The sequence below is a fragment of the Aythya ferina genome, assembly GCF_964211825.1.
Source record: "Aythya ferina genome assembly, contig: HAP1_SCAFFOLD_206, whole genome shotgun sequence".
NCBI lineage: Eukaryota > Metazoa > Chordata > Aves > Anseriformes > Anatidae > Aythya > Aythya ferina.
This window is the reverse complement of record NW_028181327.1, coordinates 121,785-143,492: the sequence shown is the minus strand read 5'-3', so window position 1 is coordinate 143,492 and position 21,708 is coordinate 121,785. Positions and strand designations below refer to the sequence as shown.

General features: G+C 59.9%; 2 protein-coding genes and 1 long non-coding RNA gene across 3 annotated transcripts; 2 read left to right on the top strand and 1 right to left on the bottom strand.

Annotated features, from left to right (window-relative positions):
* Positions 1-1,199: 1,199 nt before the first annotated feature.
* LOC311428947 (uncharacterized protein) lies at positions 1,200-5,501 on the top strand (the record flags this gene model as incomplete). Its single annotated transcript, XM_084540149.1, has 2 exons — positions 1,200-1,830; positions 3,477-5,501. The coding sequence occupies 2 exons, from the start codon at positions 1,200-1,202 to the stop codon at positions 5,444-5,446; spliced, it is 2,601 nt and encodes an 866-aa protein (XP_084396275.1). The 3' UTR covers positions 5,447-5,501.
* Positions 5,502-6,351: 850 nt separating this feature from the next.
* LOC311428943 (AP-1 complex subunit sigma-1A-like) lies at positions 6,352-13,727 on the bottom strand. The gene is made up of 5 exons (XM_084540146.1): positions 13,563-13,727; positions 12,682-12,860; positions 10,254-10,362; positions 8,314-8,451; positions 6,352-6,620 (listed from the first exon to the last, which is right to left on the bottom strand). The coding sequence occupies exons 1-5, from the start codon at positions 13,710-13,712 to the stop codon at positions 6,573-6,575; spliced, it is 624 nt and encodes a 207-aa protein (XP_084396272.1). The 5' UTR covers positions 13,713-13,727; the 3' UTR covers positions 6,352-6,572.
* A 6,819-nt stretch (positions 13,728-20,546) lies between these two features.
* Positions 20,547-21,708, top strand: LOC311428946. The gene is made up of 2 exons (XR_014687964.1): positions 20,547-20,684; positions 21,670-21,708. It is a non-coding gene; the product is annotated as an uncharacterized lncRNA (long non-coding RNA).

Below are 21,708 nucleotides of genomic sequence, written 5' to 3'. Positions count from 1 at the left end.
CTATATGGACAAAAAAACCCCTATTACACACCCCTATATACACATCCCCTATATACACACATCCCCTATATACAACCTCCCTATATACACCCCCTATATATATCCCATACACCCTCCCCCATATATGTACCCGCCTCTATACACAGGCACCTCTATATATGCCCCCCTATACACATCCCCTCCATATACACACCCTCCCCTATATACAGAGAACTCCCCCCCACCCTCTATACCCCCTCACGCCCTATACGCCCCCCTCACCCCTATAGGGGCACCTATGGACGTGGCGTGAGTGCCGTGTCCTTGCAAGAGGTGAGTGTGCCCTTGTGCGAGCCCGGCGTCTATAGGGGCGTCTATAGGGGTGTATAGGGGGTGGGTGTGTATAGGGGGTGGCTGTCTATAGGGGATGGGTGTCTATAGGTTGTGGGTGTCTATAGGGGGTGGGTATCTATAGGGGGTGGGTGCCTATGGGGTTGTCTATAGGGGTGTGGGCATCTATAGGGGTGTAGGTTTGTGTATAGGGGCGTGGCTGTATGTATAGGGGAGGGGGGACGTATAGGGTGGTCGTATGCGGTGTTTTTGTATAGGGGATTGGGTGTGTATAGGGGGTGTGTGCGTATAGGGGCATGCATATAGGGCTGTATATAGGGGTCTGTATATAGGGCTGCGTGTAGGGGGTGTATATATAGGGCCGTGCATATGTAGGGCCGTATATATATAGGGCCATGTGTAGGGGTATTTATATAGGGCCGTGTGTAGGGCTATTTACATAGGGCCGTGTGTTTAGGGCCGTGTATATATAGGGCCACGTGTAGGGGTATTTATATAGGGCCGTGTATAGGGGTCTGTATATAGGGCCATGTGTAGGGGTATTTATATAGGGCCGCGTATAGGGGTCTTTATATAGGGCCGTGCGTAGGGCTATTTATATAGGGCCGTGTGTATATAGGGCCGTCAGTAGGGCTGTTTATATAGGGCCGGGTACATATAGGGCCGTGTGCAGGGCTGTTTATATAGGGCCGTGTGTATAGGGCCGTGTGTAGGTCCCTCCGTTCCTCCCCCTCCCTCTCCCGCCCCCCCCGCCCCATTCATCCCGCGCCCATTCATGCCGCCGCCGTTCCCGGGGGGGGGGGGGTGGGGGGAAGCTGCGCATGCGCACCGCGCGCCCCCCCCTTCCCAGCCCCGGCCGGATTTTATGAATGGGCTCTGACGTCAATGGAGGTCACGTGGGGCCGGGCGCGGGTATAAAGGCGGCGGCGCCGCTGTCCGCGGTCCTGAACGGGAGGAGCCGGCACCGGGACCGGGATCGGGACCGGGCACCGGGACCGGGCACCGGGATCCGACACCGGGACCGGCACCGGGAGCAGGCACCGGGACCGGGACCGGGATCCGCAACCGGGCACCGGCACCGGGAGCAGCCACCGGGACCGGGCACCGGGACCCGCGACTGGGAACCGGGACCGGGCACCGGGATCCGCAACCGGGATCAACCACCGGGAACCGGGACCGGACACCGGGACCGGGCTCTGCAACCGGGACCGGGATCCGCAACCGGGCACCGGGACCGGCATCCACTACTGGGCACCGGCACCGGGATCCGCCACCGGGCACCGGGCACCGGGACCTGGATCCGCCCCTGGGCACCGGGCACCGGGACCGGGACCCGCCACCGGCACCGGGATCCTCAACCGGGACCGGGATCCGCCCCTGAGACCGGGCACCGGCATCGACCCCCGGGACCCACCCCCGGGCACCCCCGGGAGCCGCCGCCCCCGGCCCGGGGAGGGAGCGGGGGGCGCCCCGGGACCGTAGCGACCCCCCCGGGAACCGGTAAATGCCCCCCCCATGGGGTTAAAACGGGGAGGGGGCGGCTGCGGGTGTCCCCCCCCTCCACCCACCAGCCCTAACCGGGGGTGGGCGGCGTGTCCCGGCCCTGCGGCACGCGTGGGCTGCGTGTGACGTGTGCGTGGGTGTGATGTGTGTGGATGCGTGTATCGGCTGTACATGCGTGTGCGGTGCGTGTGGATGCATGTATGGCGTGTGCGTGTATGTGCGGTGCGTGTACATGTATGTGCAGTGCAGTTACAGGTGTGTGTGGTGCGTGTATATGCATGTTTTGCATGTACATGTATGTGCTGTGCGTGTACATGCATGTACATTGCATGTATATGCGAGTACATTGCAGTTACATGTATGTGCAGTGCATGTAGAGGCATGCAGTACATGGAAATGCATGTGCTGTGTGTGTATATGCATGTACATGCATGTACATGTATGTGTAGTGCGTGTACATGTATGTGCTGGGTGTGTAAATGTATGTGCTGGGTGCGTACATGCATGTAGTGTCTGTACATGTATGTGCTGTGTGTGTACATGTGTGTGCAGGGTGTGTGTATGCATGGATATTGCGTGTACATGGATGTGCCTTGAGTGTACATGCATGAAGAGCACGTCCATGTATGTGCTGTGTGTGTTCATGGATGTGCAGTGTGTGTACATGTATGTCCTGTGCGTGTGTAAGCATGTGCTGTGCATTGTGTGTGCATTGCACGCGTGTGCTGTGCGTTATACGTGGCGTGCTGTAGTCACGTATGTGCCGTGTGTGTCCATATATGTGCCGTGTGTGTCCATATATGTGCCGTGTGTGCCCATGTATGTGCCGTGCGTGTCCATGTATGTGCTGTACACGCATGTCCTGTACACGTTGTATGTGCTTGCGTGTTGTGAGTGCTGCATTGTATGTGCTGCGTGCATTGTGTGTGCATTGCATGCACGTTGCATGTGATTGCATGTGCTGTGTGCATTGTATGTACATTGTATGTGCTGTGTGCATTGTATGCACATTGTATGTGCATTGTATGTAGAATGCATGTACATTGTATGTACATTGCATGTGCTGCTGTACATGTAGCATGTTGTACGTGCTGAGCATTGTGCGTGCTGCGTGTGAGACGCGGGGGAGAGTCCTGGCACGGGGGGGGCGGGGGGGCACCCATGGGTGCCAGCACGTGTGGGGGGAGTGCGGGGACCCTGCCGGGTACCTTTGGGGGGGGGGGGAATTCGGGGGGGGGGAGATTTGGGGGAGGCAACTTGGGGGGGGGAGAATTTTGGGGGAAACACCTTGGGGACACTTGGGGTACCCCAATGGGGGGGGGGGTCCTGGCACTTGGGGATCCAATGGGGGGGTCGGGGGGAGTTTTTTTGGGGGGGGGCAATTTGGGGACATGGGGGACACTTTGGATAACCCATTGTGGGGGGTCCATAATACATGGGGGGGGGTCCATAAAACGTGGGGGGGGGCACATTTGGGGGGGGGGAGGTGTCCTGTGACCCCTGGCCCCAGCACAGGGAGGGAGGAGGGGGATGAAGCGGGGGGGGGGGGGAGGAATTAAGGGAGAAGGGAGGGGAATTAAGGGACCGGGGCGGGGGTCCCGTGCCCCCTGACCCCCCCCCCTCTATTTTTTTGCCCCCCCCAGGCACCATGCCCCCCCCCGCCCGCCCCTTGCGCAGCGCCGCCCTCCTCCTCTCCATCACCCTCCTGGCCCAAAGCCGCCCCCACCCCTCCCCTCGCCTCCCCGGCCCCTTTTTCCCCCCTCCCCAAATCCCTTCCTCCTCTTCCTCCTCTTCCTCTTCCTCGCCGCCTGACGAAGTCCTGAAGGAGCTGGAGGAGCTGGGGAGGCTGCGAGCGGAGGCCAAGCGGGACCGGGAGCGAGGAGGAGGAGGAGGAGGAGGAGGAGGAGGCCGAAGCTGGGCCAGCGCCCGGCAGCTGCGGCAGCAGCAGAGCCTGGAGCAGCGGCTGCTGGAGCGGCGCTACCAGGAGCTGGCCGAGAGCCGGCGCCAGGCCCAGGCCGCCCGCAAAGCCGCCGCCGAAGAGGAGCGCTTGGCCGACCTGGCCTCCGACCTCCTGCTCCGCTACCTCCTCCACGGGCCCGCCGCGGCCGCCCAGGACAAGAGGTCGGAGGAGGAAGAGGAGGAGGAGGAGGAGGAGGAGGAGGAGGGAGAAAGGGGGGAGGTGGGAGAGGTCGGGGGAGAAGCGGGGAGGGGAGCGGGGAGGGCGAGCGCCGTGGGTAAGGCGATGCCGATGGGCAAGGCGATCTCCGTGGGGAAGATGACCCCGATGGGTAAAGGGTTCGCCATGGGGAAGAAGATCCCGATGGGTGAAGAGGTCCCCGTGGGCAAGATGATCCCCATGGGGAAGAAGATCGCGATGGGCGGGGAGATCCCCATGGGCAAGATGATCCCCATGGGCAAAGAGATCCCCATGGGTAAGGAGATCCCAATGGGCAAGGAGATCCCCGTAGGCAACGGGTTCCTCATGGACAATGAGATCCCCATGGACAATGAGATCCCGATGGACAATGAGATCCCCATGGCCAACGAGGTCCCCATGGCCAACGAGGTGCTCATGAGCAACGAGATCCCCATGACCAATGAGATCCCCATGGCCAACGAAGTCCCCCTGGCCAACGAGATCCCCATGAACAACGAAATCCCGATGGCCAACGAGATCCCCATGGCCAACGAGGTCTTCATGGGCAAGAAGATCCCGGTGGGCAACAGGATCTTCATGGGCAAGAAGATCCCAATGGCCAACGACGTCGCCATGGCCAACGAGATCTCCGTGCGCGGCGACATCTCCGTGCGCGGCGACGTCCCCGGGCGCGGCCGGACGCCGACGCGCGGCGGTGTCCCCATGCGTGGCGACACCTCCGTGCGTGTCGGGATGCCGATGCGCGGTGACGTCATCTCCATGCGTGACGACATCCCCAACCGCGGCGACGACGTCAACCGCGACGACGTCCGCAACCGCGATGACGTCTTCGGCCGCGATGACGTCCGCAACCGCGACGGCGTCAACCGCGATGGCGTCCCCTTCCACGCCAACGTCCCCAACCGTGCCAACGTACTCAACCGCGATGACATCGCCAACCGTGCCAACGTCCCCAACCGCGCCGCCGTCTTCAACCGCGCCAACGCGCCCAACCGCGAAGACGCCCCCAACCGCGCCGCCGTCCCCCCGCTGGCCCAGGAGCTGGCGGAGGCGGTGCGGCCGGGGGGTGAAGGCGAAGATGAGGATGATGATGATGAGGAGGAGGATGATGAGGAGGTGGCGCCGGACGCGCCGTTGGACCCGGGCACCATCGACCAACTGATCGAGCTCTCCAGTCGCCTCCACTTGCCGGCCGACGACGTGGTCGACATCATCCGCGACGTGGAGCAGAAGCGCAAGGAGGAGGCGGCGGCGGCCATGGCGGTGGCGGGGGGGGCGCTGGGCTTGGCCCCCCCCGACGACGACGTCGCCGATGACGTTGCCGATGACGTCACCGATGACGGCGTCCCCCCCAAAAGCCGGCCCCGCGGTGGTGGCGGGGGCGGGGGCGCGCCCACGTTGTTCCGGCCCCCGCGGTTGAGGAGTTATCGGCGGGGGGGGGGCTCAAGGGGGTAGGCGCCCCCCCTCCATAATGGTTGCCCCCCCCTCCACCCACTAAGGGTACCCCCAAATGTGTGACCCCCACCCCAAAATACCCCCAAGGTGCTCCATGAGCCCCCCCCCTCCCAGTTCCCCCAGTCCCAGAGCCCCCGTCCCAGTCCAAGACCCCCCCCCATTTCCCAGTATCCCCAGTCCTTGATGCCCCCCCCTTTTCCCCAGTCCCCCCTCCCAGTTCTCCCAGTTGCCCCAGTTCCCGTATCCTCCCTCCAGCTCCCAGCTACCCCCCCAGTTCCCCCTCCCAGTTCTCCCAGTACCCCCCCCAGTGTAAATAGCCCCCCCCACAACTTTTGCTAACGAATAAAAGCGACTATTTTAGTACGAGTTACCCTCATTATTGGGGCCCCCCCACTAATTACCCCAGCTAATTACCCCCCCCTCGGGTGCTAACTGTCCCCCCCCCTCCCGGACTCATTACCCCCTGGTGCTAATTACCCCCCCTCCGTGCTAATTGTCCCCTTCCCAACCTCATGCCCCCCCTCATGCTAATTACTCCCCCCCTTTGCTAATTGACTGCCTTGTTCTAATTGCCCCCCCGTGTTAATTACCCCCTTGCCATGCTAATTACCCCCATGCTAATTGCCCCCAGTGCTAATTACCCCCATCCCAAGCTAATTACCCTCATGCTAATTACCCCTCCCATGCTAATTACCCCCCTCCCATTCTATTTACCCCCCCTCCCATCCCAATTACCCCCCCCCGGTGCTAATTACCCCCTCTCCCACGTTAATTACCCCTCCCATCATGCCAATTACCCCCCAACCATTCTAACTGCCCCCTCCCGGTGCTATTTACCCCCCCTCCATGCTAATTACCCCCCCACACTAATTACCCCCCCCCCACTAATTACCCCACACACCGCATCTCCGCACGTTTTTTATTCCGGGGGGGGTCCCCCCAACGCCCCTCCCCCCCCCTCCATTTCGGGGGGGTCCCGTGAGAGGGGAGGGGGCTGGGGGGGGCTCCCCGCCCCCCGCGCGTGGGGGAGGGGCTGTATTTACAGTGGGGGGGGGGCGCCCACCCCCCCTTCCCGGCTTGGTTTGGGGGTCCTGGGGGGGGCCCCCCCTGGGGGGCGGGGGGGGGGCTACGCCAGCCCCATCTCCTCCAGGACGCTGCGGGGGGACTCGTCCTCCTGGGGGGGGGGCACAAAAAGGGGGGGGGCGTTAGAAAAGGGGGGGGGGGCAGAGACACAGGGGGGGGCGCTAAATTTGGGGAGGGGGAGCACAAAATTTTTTAGGGGGGGGTCAGAAACCCGGGGGGAGGAGGGGAACACTGGGGGGAGGTCACACACCAAGGGGGGGGGGCACAAACCAAGGGGAGGTCACAAAACTGGGAGGGGTCCCGTGCCCCTTTTGGGGTCATTATGGGGTCCCAAAACCCTGGGGGGGTCCCTATGGGGTCCCGTACCCATTTTTGGGGTCCCTATGGCTCCCTGTGGGTGCCATCACCCCATGGGGGTCCCGTGCCCCTTTTGGGGTCCCACCACCCCGCAGAGATCCCATAACCCTTTTGGGGTCCCCACAGCTCCCAGCGCCCTATAGGGGTCCCATAACCATTTTCGGGTCCCTACAGATCCCACCACCCTATAAGTATCCCATACCCATTTTTGGGGTCCCATCACCCTATAGGGATCCCATACCCATTTCTGGGGTCCCTATGGACCCCAGCACCCCATGGAGATCCCATAACCCTTTTGGGGTTCCTACAGCTCCCATCACCCCATGGAGATCCTGTACCCATTTTTGGGGTCCCTATGGATTCCATCAACCCATAGAGATCCTGTACCAATTTTTGGGGTCCCATCACCCTATAGGGATCCCATACTCATTTTTGGGGTCCCTATGGATCCCACCACCCCACGGAGATCCCATAGCCCTTTTGGGGTCCCTACAGATCCCATCACCCTATAGGGATCCCATAACCCTTTTGGGGTCCCTACAGATCCCAGCACCCTATAGGGATCCCATAACCCTTTTGGGGTCCCTACAGCTCCCATCCACCCTATAGGGATCCCATAACCCTTTTGGGGTCCCTATGGATCCCACCACCCTATAAGGATCCTATAACCCTTTTGGGGTTCCCTACGGGTCCCATCAGCCCCGTGCCGATTTGGGCGTGTCCCCGCGTCCCTTTTAGGGTCCCGGAGGGGGGATTTGGGGTCGGGGGGCACCTCCTGCAGCAGGTTGGCCTGCTCGATGGCCTTGAGGACGCTCTTCTTGGAGGTGTCATTGGGGTCTCGACGGGGTCTCAATGGGGTCCCAGCACCCCATAGGGACATCATGGGGTTCCCCACAGCCCCCAGCACCCCATGGGGGTCCCGTGCCCCTTTTGGGGTCCTTCTGGGGTCCTAGCACCCCATGGAGATCCCATAACCCTTTTGGGGTCCCTACAGCTCCCATCACCCTATAGGGATCCCATACTCATTTTTGGGTCCCTATGGATCCCACCACCCTACGGAGATCCCATAGCTCTTTTGGGGTCCCTACAGATCCCATCACCCTATAGGGATCCCATACCCATTTCTGGGGTCCCTACAGATCCCAGCACCCTATAGGCATCCCATACCCATTTTTGGGGTCCCTATGGATCCCACCACCCTATGAGGATCCTATAACCCTTTTGGGGTCCCTACAGCTCCCATCCACCCTATAGGGATCCCATAACCCTTTTGGGGTCTCTACGGCTCTCATCACCCTATAGTGATCCCATAACCCTTTTGGAGCTTCCTATGAGTCCCATCAGCTTGGGGGGCCCTGTGCCGGTTCGGGGGTTTCCCCTCGTCCCTTTTGGGGTCCCGGGGGGGGGGATTTGGGGTCGGGGGGCACCTCCTGCAGCAGGTCGGCCTGCTCGATGGCCTTGAGGACGCTCTTCTTGGAGGTGTCCTGCACCTCGCCGCCCATGACGAACTCGTCCAGGATGAAGTAGGCCTTCTCGAAGTTGAAGATGATGTCCAGCTCACACACCTGGGGGGGGCACGGATGTCACCGGGGGGGTGGGGGCACCCCAAAACCCCGCTACGGGGGATGGGAGGCAAAAAAAAGGGGGGTTTGGGGGGGGTTGGGGCATGGAAATGGGGTTTGGGGGCAGATAAATGGGGTTAGGGGGACTCCTGAGGGCACTAAAATGGGGCTGGGGGGGGGCTGAGAGGCAAAAATAGGGGGTGGGGGGCACAGAAATGGGGTTGGGGGCACAGAAATGGGATTGGGGGGACTCCTGAGGTCCCTAAAATGGGGTTGGGGGGAACAGAAATGGAGTTGGGGGGCACAGAAGTGGGGTTGGGGTTCTCCTGAGGTCCCTAAAATGGGGTTGAGGGGGGTGAGACCCAAAAATGGGGGTTGGGGGCACAAAAATGGGGCTGGGGGGAACAGAAATGGGGTTGGGGGGCACAGAAATAGGGTTGGGGTTCTCCTGAGGTCCCTAAAATGGGACTGGGAGGGGGACTGAGAGCCAAAAATGGGGGTTGGGGGCACAGAAATGGGGTTGGGAGACACAAAAATGGGGTTGGGGGGGCTCCTGAGGTCCCTAAAATGGGGTTGGGGGGGGCTGAGACGCAAAAATGGGGGTTGGGGGCACAAAAATGGGGTTGGGGTCACAAAAATGGGGTTGGGGGCACAAAAATGGGGTTGGGGGGCACAAAAATGGGGTTGGGGGGACTCCTGAGGTCCCTAAAAAGGGGCTGGGGGTTTCTGAGACCCCAAACGAGGTCTGTGGGGTTCCTGAGCCCCTAGATGGGTTTTTGGGGTTTCTGAGTCCCCCAAATGGCTCTGGGGGGTTTCTGAACCCCCTAAATGGATCTGGGGGGGGGTTCTCAGCCCCCCAAATGGCTTTGTAGGGTCCTCGACTCCCCCAGATGGGTCTGTGGGGTCCCTAAACCCCCCTCAAAATGAGTCTATGAGGTCCCTGAGCTCCCCTGATTTGGGTTTGGGGGTTCCTGAGCCCCCAAACCAGGTCTGTGGGGTTTCTGAGCCCCCCCGAATTGGGTCTGGGGGTTTCCTGGAGCCCTCTAAAATGGATCTGTGGGGTTCCCTTGATCCCAAAAAGGATCTGTGGGGTTTCTGAGCCTTCCAGATGGCTCTGTAGGGTCCTCGAACCCCCCTAAAATGGGTCTATGGGCTCCCTGAGCCCACCCTGAAATGGGTCTGGTGGATTCCTGGAACACCCTAAAACGGATTTGTGGGGTTCCCTTGATCCCAAAAAGGATCTGTGGGGTTTCTGAGCCCCCCAAACGGATCCGGGGGTGGCTCCTGAGCCCCTCAAATGGCTCTGGGGGGTTCCTGAGATCCCAAACCAGGTCTGTGGGGTTCCTGAGCCCCTTAAAATGGATCTGTGGGGTTCCCTTGATCCCAAAAAGGATCTGTGGGGTTTCTGAGCCCCCTAATGGATTTGTGGGGTTCCCTTGATCCCAAAAAGGATCTGTGGGGTTTCTGAGCCCCCTAATGGCTTTGTGGGGTTTCTGAGCCCCCTAATGGCTTTGTGGGGTTCCCTTGATCCCAAAAAGGATCTGTGGGGTTTCTGAGCCCCCTAATGGATTTGTGGGGTTCCCTTGATCCCAAAAAGGATCTGTGGGGTTTCTGAGCCCCCTAATGGATTTGTGGGGTTCCCTTGATCCCAAAAAGGATCTGTGGGGTTTCTGAGCCCCCTAATGTCTCTGTGGGGTTTCTGAGCCCCTGGATGGCTTTGTGGGTTTTCTGAGCCCCCCAAACGGACCCGTGGGGGGGGTTCGGAGCCCCCCGAAGGGCTGTGTGGGGTTTTTTGGGGGACTCACGCTGCCGAAGTACTTGTCGAGGAGCTCGACGTAGCGGTGGATGAGCTCCAGCGTGATCAGCTCGTTGTCCTGCCCCTCGATGGCGCAGCAGAAGTACAGGCTGGCGTACCTGGGGGAGGGAAATGGGGATAGAGGGGAAATGGGGGAAACGGGGATAGAGGGGGGTATAGGGGGGTATAGGGGAAACGGGGATAGAGGGGGATAGAGGGGAATATAGGGGGATATAGGGGGGTATAGGGTAAACGGGGGGTATAGAGGAAATGGGGGATATAGGGGATTTGGGGGGGTATAGGGGGATATAGGGGGATATAGGGGAAATGGGGATATAGGGGGATATAGGGGGATAGAGGGGGATACAGGGGGATACAGGGGGATACAGGGGGATACAGGGGGATATAGGGGAAATGGGGATATAGGGGAAATGGGGATAGAGGGGGATAGAGGGGAAACATAGGGGGATATAGGGGGGTATAGGGGAAACGGGGGGTATAGAGGAAATGGGGGATATAGGGGATTTGGGGGGGTATAGGGGGATATAGGGGGATATAGGGGATTTGGGGGGGTATAGGGGGATATAGGGGAAACGGGGATATAGGGGGATAGAGGGGGATATAGGGGAAATGGGGATAGAGGGGGATAGAGGGGAAACATAGGGGGATATAGGGGGATATAGGGGAAATGGGGATAGAGGGGAAACGGGGATAGAGGGGGATAGAGGGGAAATGGGGGGATAGAGGGGGATATAGGGGAAATGGGGGGGTATAGGGGAAACGGGGATAGAGGGGGGTATAGGGGAAACGGGGGGTATAGGGGAATATAGGGGGATAGAGGGGGATATAGGGGAAGCGGGGGGTATATGGGGATATAGGGGAAACAGGGATAGAGGGGGATATAGGGGAAATGGGGATAGAGGGGGTATAGGGGGATAGAGGGGGATATAGGGGAAACGGGGGGGGTATAGGGGAAACGGGGGGGGGAAATGGGGGACAGAGGGGGATATAGGGGAAATGGGGGATATAGGGGGATATAGGGGAAATGGGGAGGGTGTGGGGGGATATAGGGGAAATGGGGGGTATAGGGGAAATGGGGGGGGTATAGGGGAAATGGGGGGGGGAAATGGGGGACAGAGGGGGATATAGGGGAAATGGGGGATATAGGGGGATATAGGGGAAATGGGGGATATAGGGGGATATAGGGGAAATGGGGAGGGTGTGGGGGGATATAGGGGAAATGGGGGGTATAGGGGAAATGGGGGATATAGGGGAAATGGGGGGACATGGAGGGATATAGAGGAAATAGGGGATATAGGGGAATTGGGGGATATTGGGGAATTGGGTGGTATGGAGGGATATAGGGGAAATGGGGGGTATAGGGGAATTGGGGGGGTATGGGGTTATAGGGGAAATGGGGGGGGTATGGGGGAAATGGGGGGGGTGTGGGGGAGATGGGGGAAATGGGGGAAATAGGGTTGGAGGGGAATTTGGGGGCAAATGGGGCTGGGGGGGAAATGGGGCTGGGGGCACTCTGGCAGGGTGATGGGGCCAAGCCAATGGGGCCGGGGGCAATGGGGCACAGCCAATGGGGCCAGATGTAATGGGGCCAGAAGCTATGGGGCCCAATCAATGGGGCCCAACCAATGGAGCCAGAGGCTACGGGGTCAAGCCAATGGGGCCGGACACTATGGGGCCAAGCCAATGGGGTTGGAGGCTATGGGGTCAAGCCAATGGGGTCAAAGGCTATGGGGACAAGACAATGAGGCTGGAGGCTATGGGGCCAAACTAATGGGAGCGGAGGTGATGGGGTCAAGCCAATGGGATTGGAGGTGATGGGGCCAAGCCAATGGGGTCGGAGGTTATGGGGCCAAGCCAATGGGGCTGAACGCAGTGGGGCCAAGCCAATGGGGTCAGATGCTATGGGGCCTAGCCAATGAGGTTTGAGGCTATAGGGCCAAGTCAATGGGGCCAAGCCAATGGGGCTGGAAGCTATGGGGCCAAGTCAATGGGGCCAAGGCAATGGGATCGGAGGCTATGAGGTCAAGCCAATGGGGCTGGAGGCTATGGGGTCAAACTAATGGGATCGGAGATTATGGGGTCAAGCCAATGGGATTGGAGGTGATGGGGCCAAGCCAATGGGGTCAAAGGCTATGGGGACAAGCCAATGGGGTCAAAGGCTATGGGGCCAAGCCAATGGGGCCAGAGGCTATGGGGGCCAAGTCAATGGGGCCGGAGGCTATGGGGCCAAGCTAATAGGGTCGGAGGCTATGGGGCCAAACCAACAGGACTGGAGGCTCTGGGGCCGGACGCAAGGGATCCAAACCAATGGGGCCGTCCGCAACGGGGCCAAACCTTGGGGCACCATCACCCTCACCCCCCACCCACCCCCCCCAGACTCCGTCGCCTCCCCGGGCGCCCCCCGCGCGCCCCCCCACCTCTTGTAGACCACCTTGAGGTCGCGCCACTCGAGGAAGCTGCACATCTTGGGCTTGCGGGCCAGCACCAGCTGCATCAGCTCGCGCACCAGCTTCCGCTTGTCGCGCTCGGCCGTGGCCAGGAACCACTTCTGCAGGCGCAGCTTGCCCTGCCGGCTGAACAGCAGCATGAAGCGCATCTGCGGGAGGCAGGGGGGTTAGCGGGGGGGGGTACGGGGGGGGTTATGGGGTGGGGGGTGGGGGTAGGGGGGGGATAGGGGGCTGGGGTGGGGGGAAAAGGGGGGATTTGGGGGGATTTAGAGGGATTTGGGGGGATATGGGGCTGGAATGGGGGGATTTGGGGAGGATATGGGGTGGGGGGTGGGGGTAGGGGGGGGATAGGGGGCTGGGGTGGGGGGAAAAGGGGGGATTTGGGGGGATTTGGGGCTGGGGTGGGGGGAAAGGGGGGGATGTGGGGGGATTTGGGGGGATAGGGGGCTGGGGTGGGGGGATATGGGGGGATTTGGGGGGATATGGGGCTGGGGTGGGGGGATGTGGGGGGATTTGGGGGGGATTTGGGGCTGGGATGGGGGGATATGGGGGGATTTGGGGTGTGGGACGGGGGTTCTGGGGTTTACGGGGGAGTTTTGGGGCTTTTTGTGGCATTTTGTGGCATTTTGGGGGGTTTAGGGGCATTTTGGGGGATTTAGGGGCATTTTGGGGGGTTTTGGGGCTGTGGGGCGGGGGCGGGGCCGTGCCCCCTCTCCACGTGACCCCCTCTCCACGTGACCTCCCCCCAGCCCACGTGACCTCCCCCCTCCTCCCCCGCCCGATGCCCCGGGCCCGCCCCTCCCCCCCCCCCCCCTCCCGCCGCCTCAGGCCCCGGCCCCGGGGCCGCTCACCATGGCGCCGCTTCCGGTCCCCCCCCCGCTCGGTTCCGCTTCCGGTCCCTCCTCCCGCTTCCGGTTCCGGTGGGCTCGGCAGCCGCCGCCGCCGCCGCCGTTCGCCGCCGCCGCCGCCGCCGCCGCGCCGGGCCCGGCCTCACTGCGCATGCGCCGCTTCCGGGAGGGGCGGGGCCCGCTGCCATGGCAACGGGGCGGGGCCGGGAGAGGGGCGAAGCCGTTGCCCCGGCAACGGGCCCGCAGGGGGGCGGGGCTAAGGCTCCGTAGCAACGGTTGCTAAGGGGCGGGGCTTGTTGCCACGGCAGCGCCCGCGCTGTCGCCATGGCAACGGAACAGAGGCCGGGGCGGGCCTGGGCCCGCATCTATGGGGCCGAGACCCCCCCAGACCCCCAGATATGGGGCACAACCCCCCCCAGACCCAAATCTATGGGGTTGTGACCCCCCCAGACCCACAGATACTGGGCACAACCCCCCCCAAACCCATATCTATGGGGCCGAGACCCCTCAGACCCACGTCCATGGGGCCTAGACCCCCACCCATGGGACACAAACCCCTCCCAGACCCACGTCTATGGGTTTGAGACCCCCCCAGACCCAAATATATGGGGTCGAGACCCCCCAGACCCACACCTATGGAGCACAAACCCCTCCCAGACCGAAATTTATGGGGCCAAAACCCCCCAGACCCAAATCTATGGGGTTGAGACCCCCCAGACCCACGTCCATGGGGCCTAGACCCATATCCATGGGGCACAAACCCCTCCCAGCCCCACATCTATGGGGTTGAGACCCAAATCTATCAGGCCGAGACTCCCTGAAGCCCAAATTTCTGCGAATTGGGGTGTTTGGAGACCGGCTTCCTCCCCATTAGGCCTCTGCCATCCAGTGGTCGCTGCAGCCGAGGTCTCCAACTCATCCTTCCTCTCCCCGTCGGCTCCTCCACCACCCATGTGTTGGAGAAACATCTCAAGATGCTGATCGTGGTCATTGACGCCCTGAAGAAGCCTTCCGCACACTTTGTGCCTCGTCGTTTGGTCTTCCCAGCAGGTTTTGGGGTGGTTGAAGTCCTCCAGGAGAACCAGGGAGACCAAGAGGCTGCTTGGAGCTGTGTGAAGAAGGCTTCAGCTCCTCCTCTTCCTCACCCGGTGGCCGTGGTATCTGGGAGGACTCGACCGCAGCTGGAAGGGACCTGGGAAGACCCAATAATTGATCCAGGAAGAGCTGGCCATGGTTGAAAATGGTCTGAGAAGACCCAAGTGTGGTTGGAATCGATCTTGGAGGACCCGATGATGGTTGGAATTGGTCTTGGATGACCCAACCATGGTTGGAATCGATCTTGGGGGTCCTGGTGATGGTTGGAAATGATCTTGGAGGACTCAGTTGTGGTTGGAACCGACCTTGGAAGAACCTGACATGGTTAAAAATGGTCTGAGAAGACCCAGTGATGGCTGGAAATGATCTTGGGGGACCCAATGATCATTGGAAATGAACTTGGAGGACCCAACAGTCATTGGAACTGACCTGTGAAGACATAGCCATGGTTGAAAATGGTCTGAGAAGACCCAAGTGTGGTTGGAAACGATCCTGGGGGACCCAACAGTGGTTGGAATCGATCCCAGGGGACACAACGATGGTTGGAATCAATCTGGGAGGACCCGAAGATGGTTTGAATTGATCTTAGGGGACCCAGCGATGGTTGGAATTAACCTTGGATGACACAATGGTGGTTGAAAACGGTCTTGGAAGACCTGCCCATGGTTGAAAATGGTCTGAGAAGACCCGATGATGGTTGGAACTGATCTTGGAGAACCAAGTCATGATTGGAAGTGGTCTTGGAGGACCCAACGATGGTAGGAATCAATCTTAGAAGACCCAAAGATGTTTGGAATTGATCTTGGGAGGCATTTTGATGGTTGGAATCGAAATTAGAAGACCTGACAATGGTAGGAATCGATCTTAGAAGGCCCAACGATTGTTGGAATTGATCTTGGGGGACCCGACAATGGTTAGAATCAAAATTAGAGGACCCAACTATGGTTGGAATTGATCTTGGAGAACCCAATCATGATTGGAAGTGGTCTTGGAGGCCCCAGTCGGTAGGAATCGATCTTAGAAGACCCAAGGATGTTTGGAATCGAAATTAGAGGATCCAATGATGGTTGGAAATGATCTTGGACCTCCCAGTGATGGTTGGAATCAATCCTGGAGAACCCAAGGATGGTTGGAGACGACCTGGGAAGACCCCGCGATGGCTGGAATCCATCCACCAGCCCTCAACCCTAGCCCCCTGTCCCCAATTTGGGTCAGATTCACCCCAAAAAGGAACAAACACCCCCTCCCCGTGACACCGTGATGCCCCCAGGGCAGCGATACCGGGGACGGGGCCGTTGTGGTTGTCCCCAGTTACGGGGAGGGGACCGTCACGTTTATTCCCACGGTCATGGTGCCCATGATTGGTCCGGGTATCGCCCGTCCCATATCCTCCACCCACCCTGGAGATAAGTAACTCTTCCCAGAAGAGGAGCAAAGTTCCTCACTGTCATTCCGTCCCTGGGCATAACTCCGCACGGGAATTCTGCCGGCGGTGCTACAGGACGCCGAGATGGGGTGGGACGAAGAAGCCTCCGGTGGGAACGGGGATGAAGTGCTAGGTTTTACTAACACGTGGAAATGCGAGAAAGAGAACGGCTGTGGGGGCGACCGGGGAGGAGGTAGAAGCGCGAGAGAGGGGCAGAGGGCCGATCGGAACGGCCATCTGAAAAAACGCTCTGGTGGGGCAAACGCCTTGCCGACTGGGCTCTTTCGGCCATGCTAGCATTCCCGGTCTGGGTGACAGACGGGGGGCAGAGGGTTCACTCACCAATAAACCCTAAGGATGTACAAGCGATTGTTAAAGCCATTGCGGATAAAGGGCTTCATTCTGCAATGGTCTCCGCCCTCATAGATGGTATTTTCAGGGGAGATTATATGCTCCCGTTTGATATAAAACAAACTTGTCGACTGATCTTTGACGGGGGGGGGATGATCACTTTTAAACAAGAACGGGAGGACAACTATATGAGACAACTGGCCCAAGTTACTGGGGCAGATCACCCACTATATGGCTCTAGCCTGCAGTGGCTAATGGGTACGGACCCAACAGTGATCACCCCCCAGGCGCAAGCCCAAGGCCTGTGGGCCCATGAAGTTATGGCAACTCATGCGGCCAGAGAAGCTCCAAACAGCCAACGCCCCAACTTCCAGTGGAAAATGCTGCCTCAAGGAATGATCAACTCGCCTACTATCTGCCAGATCACGGTGGATCGGGCGCTGGCTGGCGCCAGTTCGGTGCAGTAACCCGACCGTGACTCAGAATAAAACTAATGAAAACTGAGTTTCTGTTCACAGGAACGGATCATCGGACACCCCCGTAATCTGTATACCCCGGTGACAAGAGAAGACAATAAGTCAGCAAGCGTCCTGTCTAAGCCTGAGAGTTCCACACTGGCAGAACCCAGACGACAGCGAAGCGACCTCCGTGGGTGGGGGGCTGTGATGCCTTTGTATGATCTTATCTTTGGACCTTGTATACTAAATAAGCTTGTGTTGTTTGTTAAAAGTTGGTTAGAGAAAGTTAACATTATGTTGGTAGAACACCAACAACTACTTTAAGAGTGTCTTTACTCAGGGTTACCAGTTACCTCCTAGTTTTCTCCTGGTTATTGTGCCTTACGTTTTTTATTTAAGTTATGATGTCTACGTCTTAAGCTTGTTATATTTTAGCTAATTTGGTTGTGCATAGGGAGGGGGGAAATGTGGGTAGTTAGGGTCTGGCGGTCGGAAGATGTCGCGCTGTACGGAAAGGTGGAGCCCGTCCCTTGACGGACAGTATCGTGTTGTCTGTGATGGAAGCAAGCTGAAGTGACGCTATGGGCCTCGGGTATATAACGCCGTGTGACTCGACAATAAACGCCATTTGCCATCCACCACGTTGGTGTCTGTGAGCCGATGGCCCAAGCGGCTTGGGGTTGGTCGCCGTGCTGTTCCTGAACCAGGTCGCCACTGCCATCTGAAGGCAAAAGGGACGGGGACGGGGACATTGGGGAAGGGGACAAGGACATCGGGGAGCGTGACGGGGACAAGGACAGGGATGGGGACACTGCACAGGTCCCCGCCCCGTGGTGATGGCATTGACGAGGGCCAGCGGAGGCCACAATTGGGGCGGCCACAAATCGGAGCCAGCGTAGATGCTGAACTGGGGGCGGTGGAGGCCAGAACTGGGGCAGCGGAGGCCATGAGCTTGGGCAGAAGAGGCCAAAAATCGTGACTCTGGAGGCCATCGTCCCGTGCAGCCTTGGCCCCACCCGTCCCATAGATGTGTGAATGGGAACGGGACAAGGGTCAGGGGAAAGTGAAAGCGAAGGATGGGACAGGGTGGGGTGGGATGGGGTGGGAAGGCTACGGGTGAGGCCGGAGGGTGCAAAGGGGAAAGGTGTGGGAGGGGGCGGCCACCATGAAGCCTCCGAAGGTGCTGACGGCAGCCACGGTACTAAGTCCAGATTTCTTTCCTCAATAGCGAGGAGTACTGCGATATTTCTGGACGATGAAGGAAGTTTCTCCAGCACAACCGAAATACCACTGGTCTCCACGGAAATGTCTCCCTACACTGACACGACGTCCTTCACGGAAATGGCCTCCGGCCTCTCCCCTACCACTGAAGAAACCTCATCTGGTGACACCCCCACACCAGAGACCTTGACCAGTTCAGGAACCTCTTTCCCTACCTCAGCCACCACCGGGCCAGTAACCACCAGTACAGCTCCAGTGACCACCACCACACCAACCACCACCACCACCCTGACCACCACCACTACACCAATTACCACCACCCCAACCACCACCACCACCACAACCACCACCACCACAACCACCACCACTACACCAACTACCACCACATCAACCACCACCACCACCACCACCACACCAACCACCACCACAACCACCACCACACCAACTACCACCACTACCACCACCACCCCCACCACCACCGCTGTTCCTGCAGGTCAGCCTCCACCTCTTCCTCATCCTCCCTCCTCTCGCCCTCCTCCCTCCTCCCAGGCCTCCATCGCTGCCCCTGTCCTCCCTGGGGTTTCCTCACAGCGCCCCCACCCCTGGGTGCCCCCTGAGGCCCCCCCTGACCTCCGCTCTCCCCGCAGTGGTGTGCCAGAATGGAGGCACCTACGATGGCATCAAGTGCATCTGCCTCTCTGACTTCTACGGCCCCGAGTGCGAGTACTCCAGCAACTCCATCAACACCGACATCCGTAAGTGCGGCCTCCCCCGAGCCCACGGACTTGCCCCCACTCGTGGCCTCCCCCCGCGCTCACCTCCCTCCTGCCTCCCGCAGCCATCGAGGGGAAGGTGGTGGCCAACGTGGAGCTGGTGGTGACCGTCACCAACTTCAACTACACGGAGGAGCTGCAGGACCCCTTCTCGGAGGCCTACGAGAGCTTCGCGAAGCATTTCCAGCACCTCCATCCCCTTCTCCTTTCTTTCCACCCCCACCCCCAGATGCAGATCACCAGACCCTCAGTGCGACCCCAGTTGTGACCCAGGTACTGTGAGATGTGGGGGATTTGGGAGCTGGGGTTTGGTGAGGGGGATGTGGGGCAGAGCGCTGTGGGGCAGGGGGATGTGGGAGCCAAGAATCTTCTCAAGGATTCTCCTCCAAGGTCTTCGCTGGCCCCTCCTCACCTCCTTGCCCACCAGCACTTCCAGGACCTTCTCAATGACGCTCATTCCAAGGACAACATTGCCTCCTCCTCAACCTTGGTGCCAACTGGAACTTCCAGGACCTTGTCAACGACGCTGATTCCAAGGACAACGTTGCCTCCTGCTCACCTTGGTGCCCACCAGAACTTCCAGGACCTTCTCAACGACGCTGATTCCAATATCATCGTTGGCTTCTCCTGACCTCATTGCCCACCAGGACCTCCAGGACCTTCTCAGTGATGCTGCTTCCAAGGTCATTGTTGGCTCCTGCTCACTGCGGTGCCCATGGGAGTAACCTGGGAAGATGTAGATGGGGTTGGGAACAATTTGGGAAGACTCGGCCAGGACTCAACCAGGGGAGACCCAACTGGGGAGACCCAACCATGTCTGGAAATGCTCTTGGAAGACCCAACCATGGTTGGAAATGCTCTTTGAACACCCAGCCATGGCTGGAGGCAATCTGTAGGATCCTGGTGGTGCCAGAAGCGGCCCAGCAGTGACTGGAAATGGGCTTGGCAGGAGCTGGGCGCATTTATTTATTTGCTCCGTGAGAAGGAGGAAAACCTCTGTGTGCATATCCTGGCAGTGGGTGATGGGACTCCCAGCCAGCCCTTGGTCTTCCCACTTAGGAATGGGCAATCCCAATAAAAATTCTGCTTCTGCATCCGGCCCCACGCCAGCCTTGTTCACGGGGGACATTGGGGCTGGGGTGGGAACCGGCCAACCACAGCCCCCTCGGGGCTGCAGCCGCTGGGGTCCATCTAGGTCCTTCTGGGGGGTCTCCACCAGTGCCAGGGGCCAAAATGACCCACAAATCCCCAGCTCCCGGTCCCAAATTTGGGTCAGATTCATCCCAAATCCCCCCAGCCCTAAAGGTCCTGGCAGCTCCCTGGCCACCAGCAAATCCTGATGGGAAGGTAACAGGGGTGGGGGACGTTGGGGAAGGGGGATATGTGAGATGGAGATGGGGACACCAGGGATGGGGATGGGGCGCAGCAGAGGTGGGAAGACATCACCGATGGGGTTGGGAGACGAAGAGGATGTGGAATTGCCCCCAGATTTCCCCATATACCTCATGGGTCGTCATGGTTATCCCCGATAACGGGGAGGGGAACGTCATGTTTGTTCCCACGGTCACGGTGCCCACGATTGGTTTGGGCACGGCCTCACGCCCAAAACACCGCCCGCCCTGGGGATGAGCAGCCTCTCCCCACAGAGGGGCAAAGTTCCCCACTGCCACTCCTGCCCCGAGCATGGCTGCGCACTGCGGTGCTGCTGGCGGCACCGCGGGACTGGGGGGCATCAAGATGGGGTCTGGCACCCGCGCCTTCCTCCTCCTCTTCCTCCTCATCCTCCACGGGCTTGCAGCGGGTGAGTGCAGCATGGGCAGGGGGCACCGAAACTCGGATGTGGGGGGCGGAAGGGGGTGGCCCCCCCGGGGCATCTCCTCGGGGTGTGTTGGGGAGGCTGAGGGGGGAATCGGCCTCCACGGCCCGAGGTGGCTCTGTCCTGGGGGGGATGGGGACAGGGATATTTGGGATGGGAAAAGGGACACTGGGGAGGGGAACAGGGACATTGGGGAAGGTGATGGGGACAAGGACAGGGATGGGGACACTGCACAGACCCCCACCCCATGGTGATGGCACTGACAAGGGCCAGCGGAGGCCAAAACTGTGGCAGAGGAGGCCACTAATCAGGGCCAGTGTAGATGACGAATTGGGGGCGGTGGAGGCCAGAACTGGGGCATCGGAGACCAGAACTGGGGCAGTGGAGGCAAAACTTGGGGCACGGGTGGCCAGAATCGGGGCAGTTGAAGTCAGGACTGGGGCACTGGAGGCCAGAACTGGGAGAACGGAGGCCATGAGCTTGGGCAGCAGAGACCAAAAATTGGGAGAGCAAAGGCCACATCCACCTGTGCGGCCTCTGCCCCACCCGTCCCATTGACGTGAGGATGGGAACGGGACAAGGGTCAGAAAAACACAGAAGTGGGGGAGAGGCCAGGAGGGAAGGGGACATGGCCATGGGTGAGGCTGGCGGGGAGGGAAAGGGGAAGGGTGTGGGAAGGGGCAGCGTCCACACAGCGCCAATTGACGCGGCCTCCACAGGGCTAGGATAACAGGATAGCAACAGGAGAACAGGGAGCAGAGAAATCGCCACAGAGACCCCACCAGCACCCCTAAAACCCCCATGAGCCCCCTGGGTCCTAGAGCAGCACCCATTAAACCCCCCCCCCAGCTCCCTCAGAACTCCCACGAGCACCCATGGGACTCCCACACGCATCCCAGGGACCACATCAGCAGAGACAACCTCCTCCAAACGTTCACTGACCTGAATTTTGCATGGGTTACTTCCACAGCAAACACCACAGTGACCTCCCCAGGGACCACAATTCCTA

Bases quoted from the DNA above. Each gene is read 5' to 3' on its own strand.
- LOC311428943 (XM_084540146.1), bottom strand. From the start codon at position 13,712: ATGCGCAGTGAGGCCGGGCCCGGCGCGGCGGCGGCGGCGGCGGCGGCG. The intron at 12,861-13,562 runs GTGAGCGGCCCC...TGCCTCCCGCAG, and splicing joins GGACCGGAAGCGGCGCCATG to ATGCGCTTCATGCTGCTGTT. The intron at 8,452-10,253 runs GTGAGTCCCCCA...TGCCCCCCCCAG, and splicing joins TCGACAAGTACTTCGGCAGC to GTGTGTGAGCTGGACATCAT.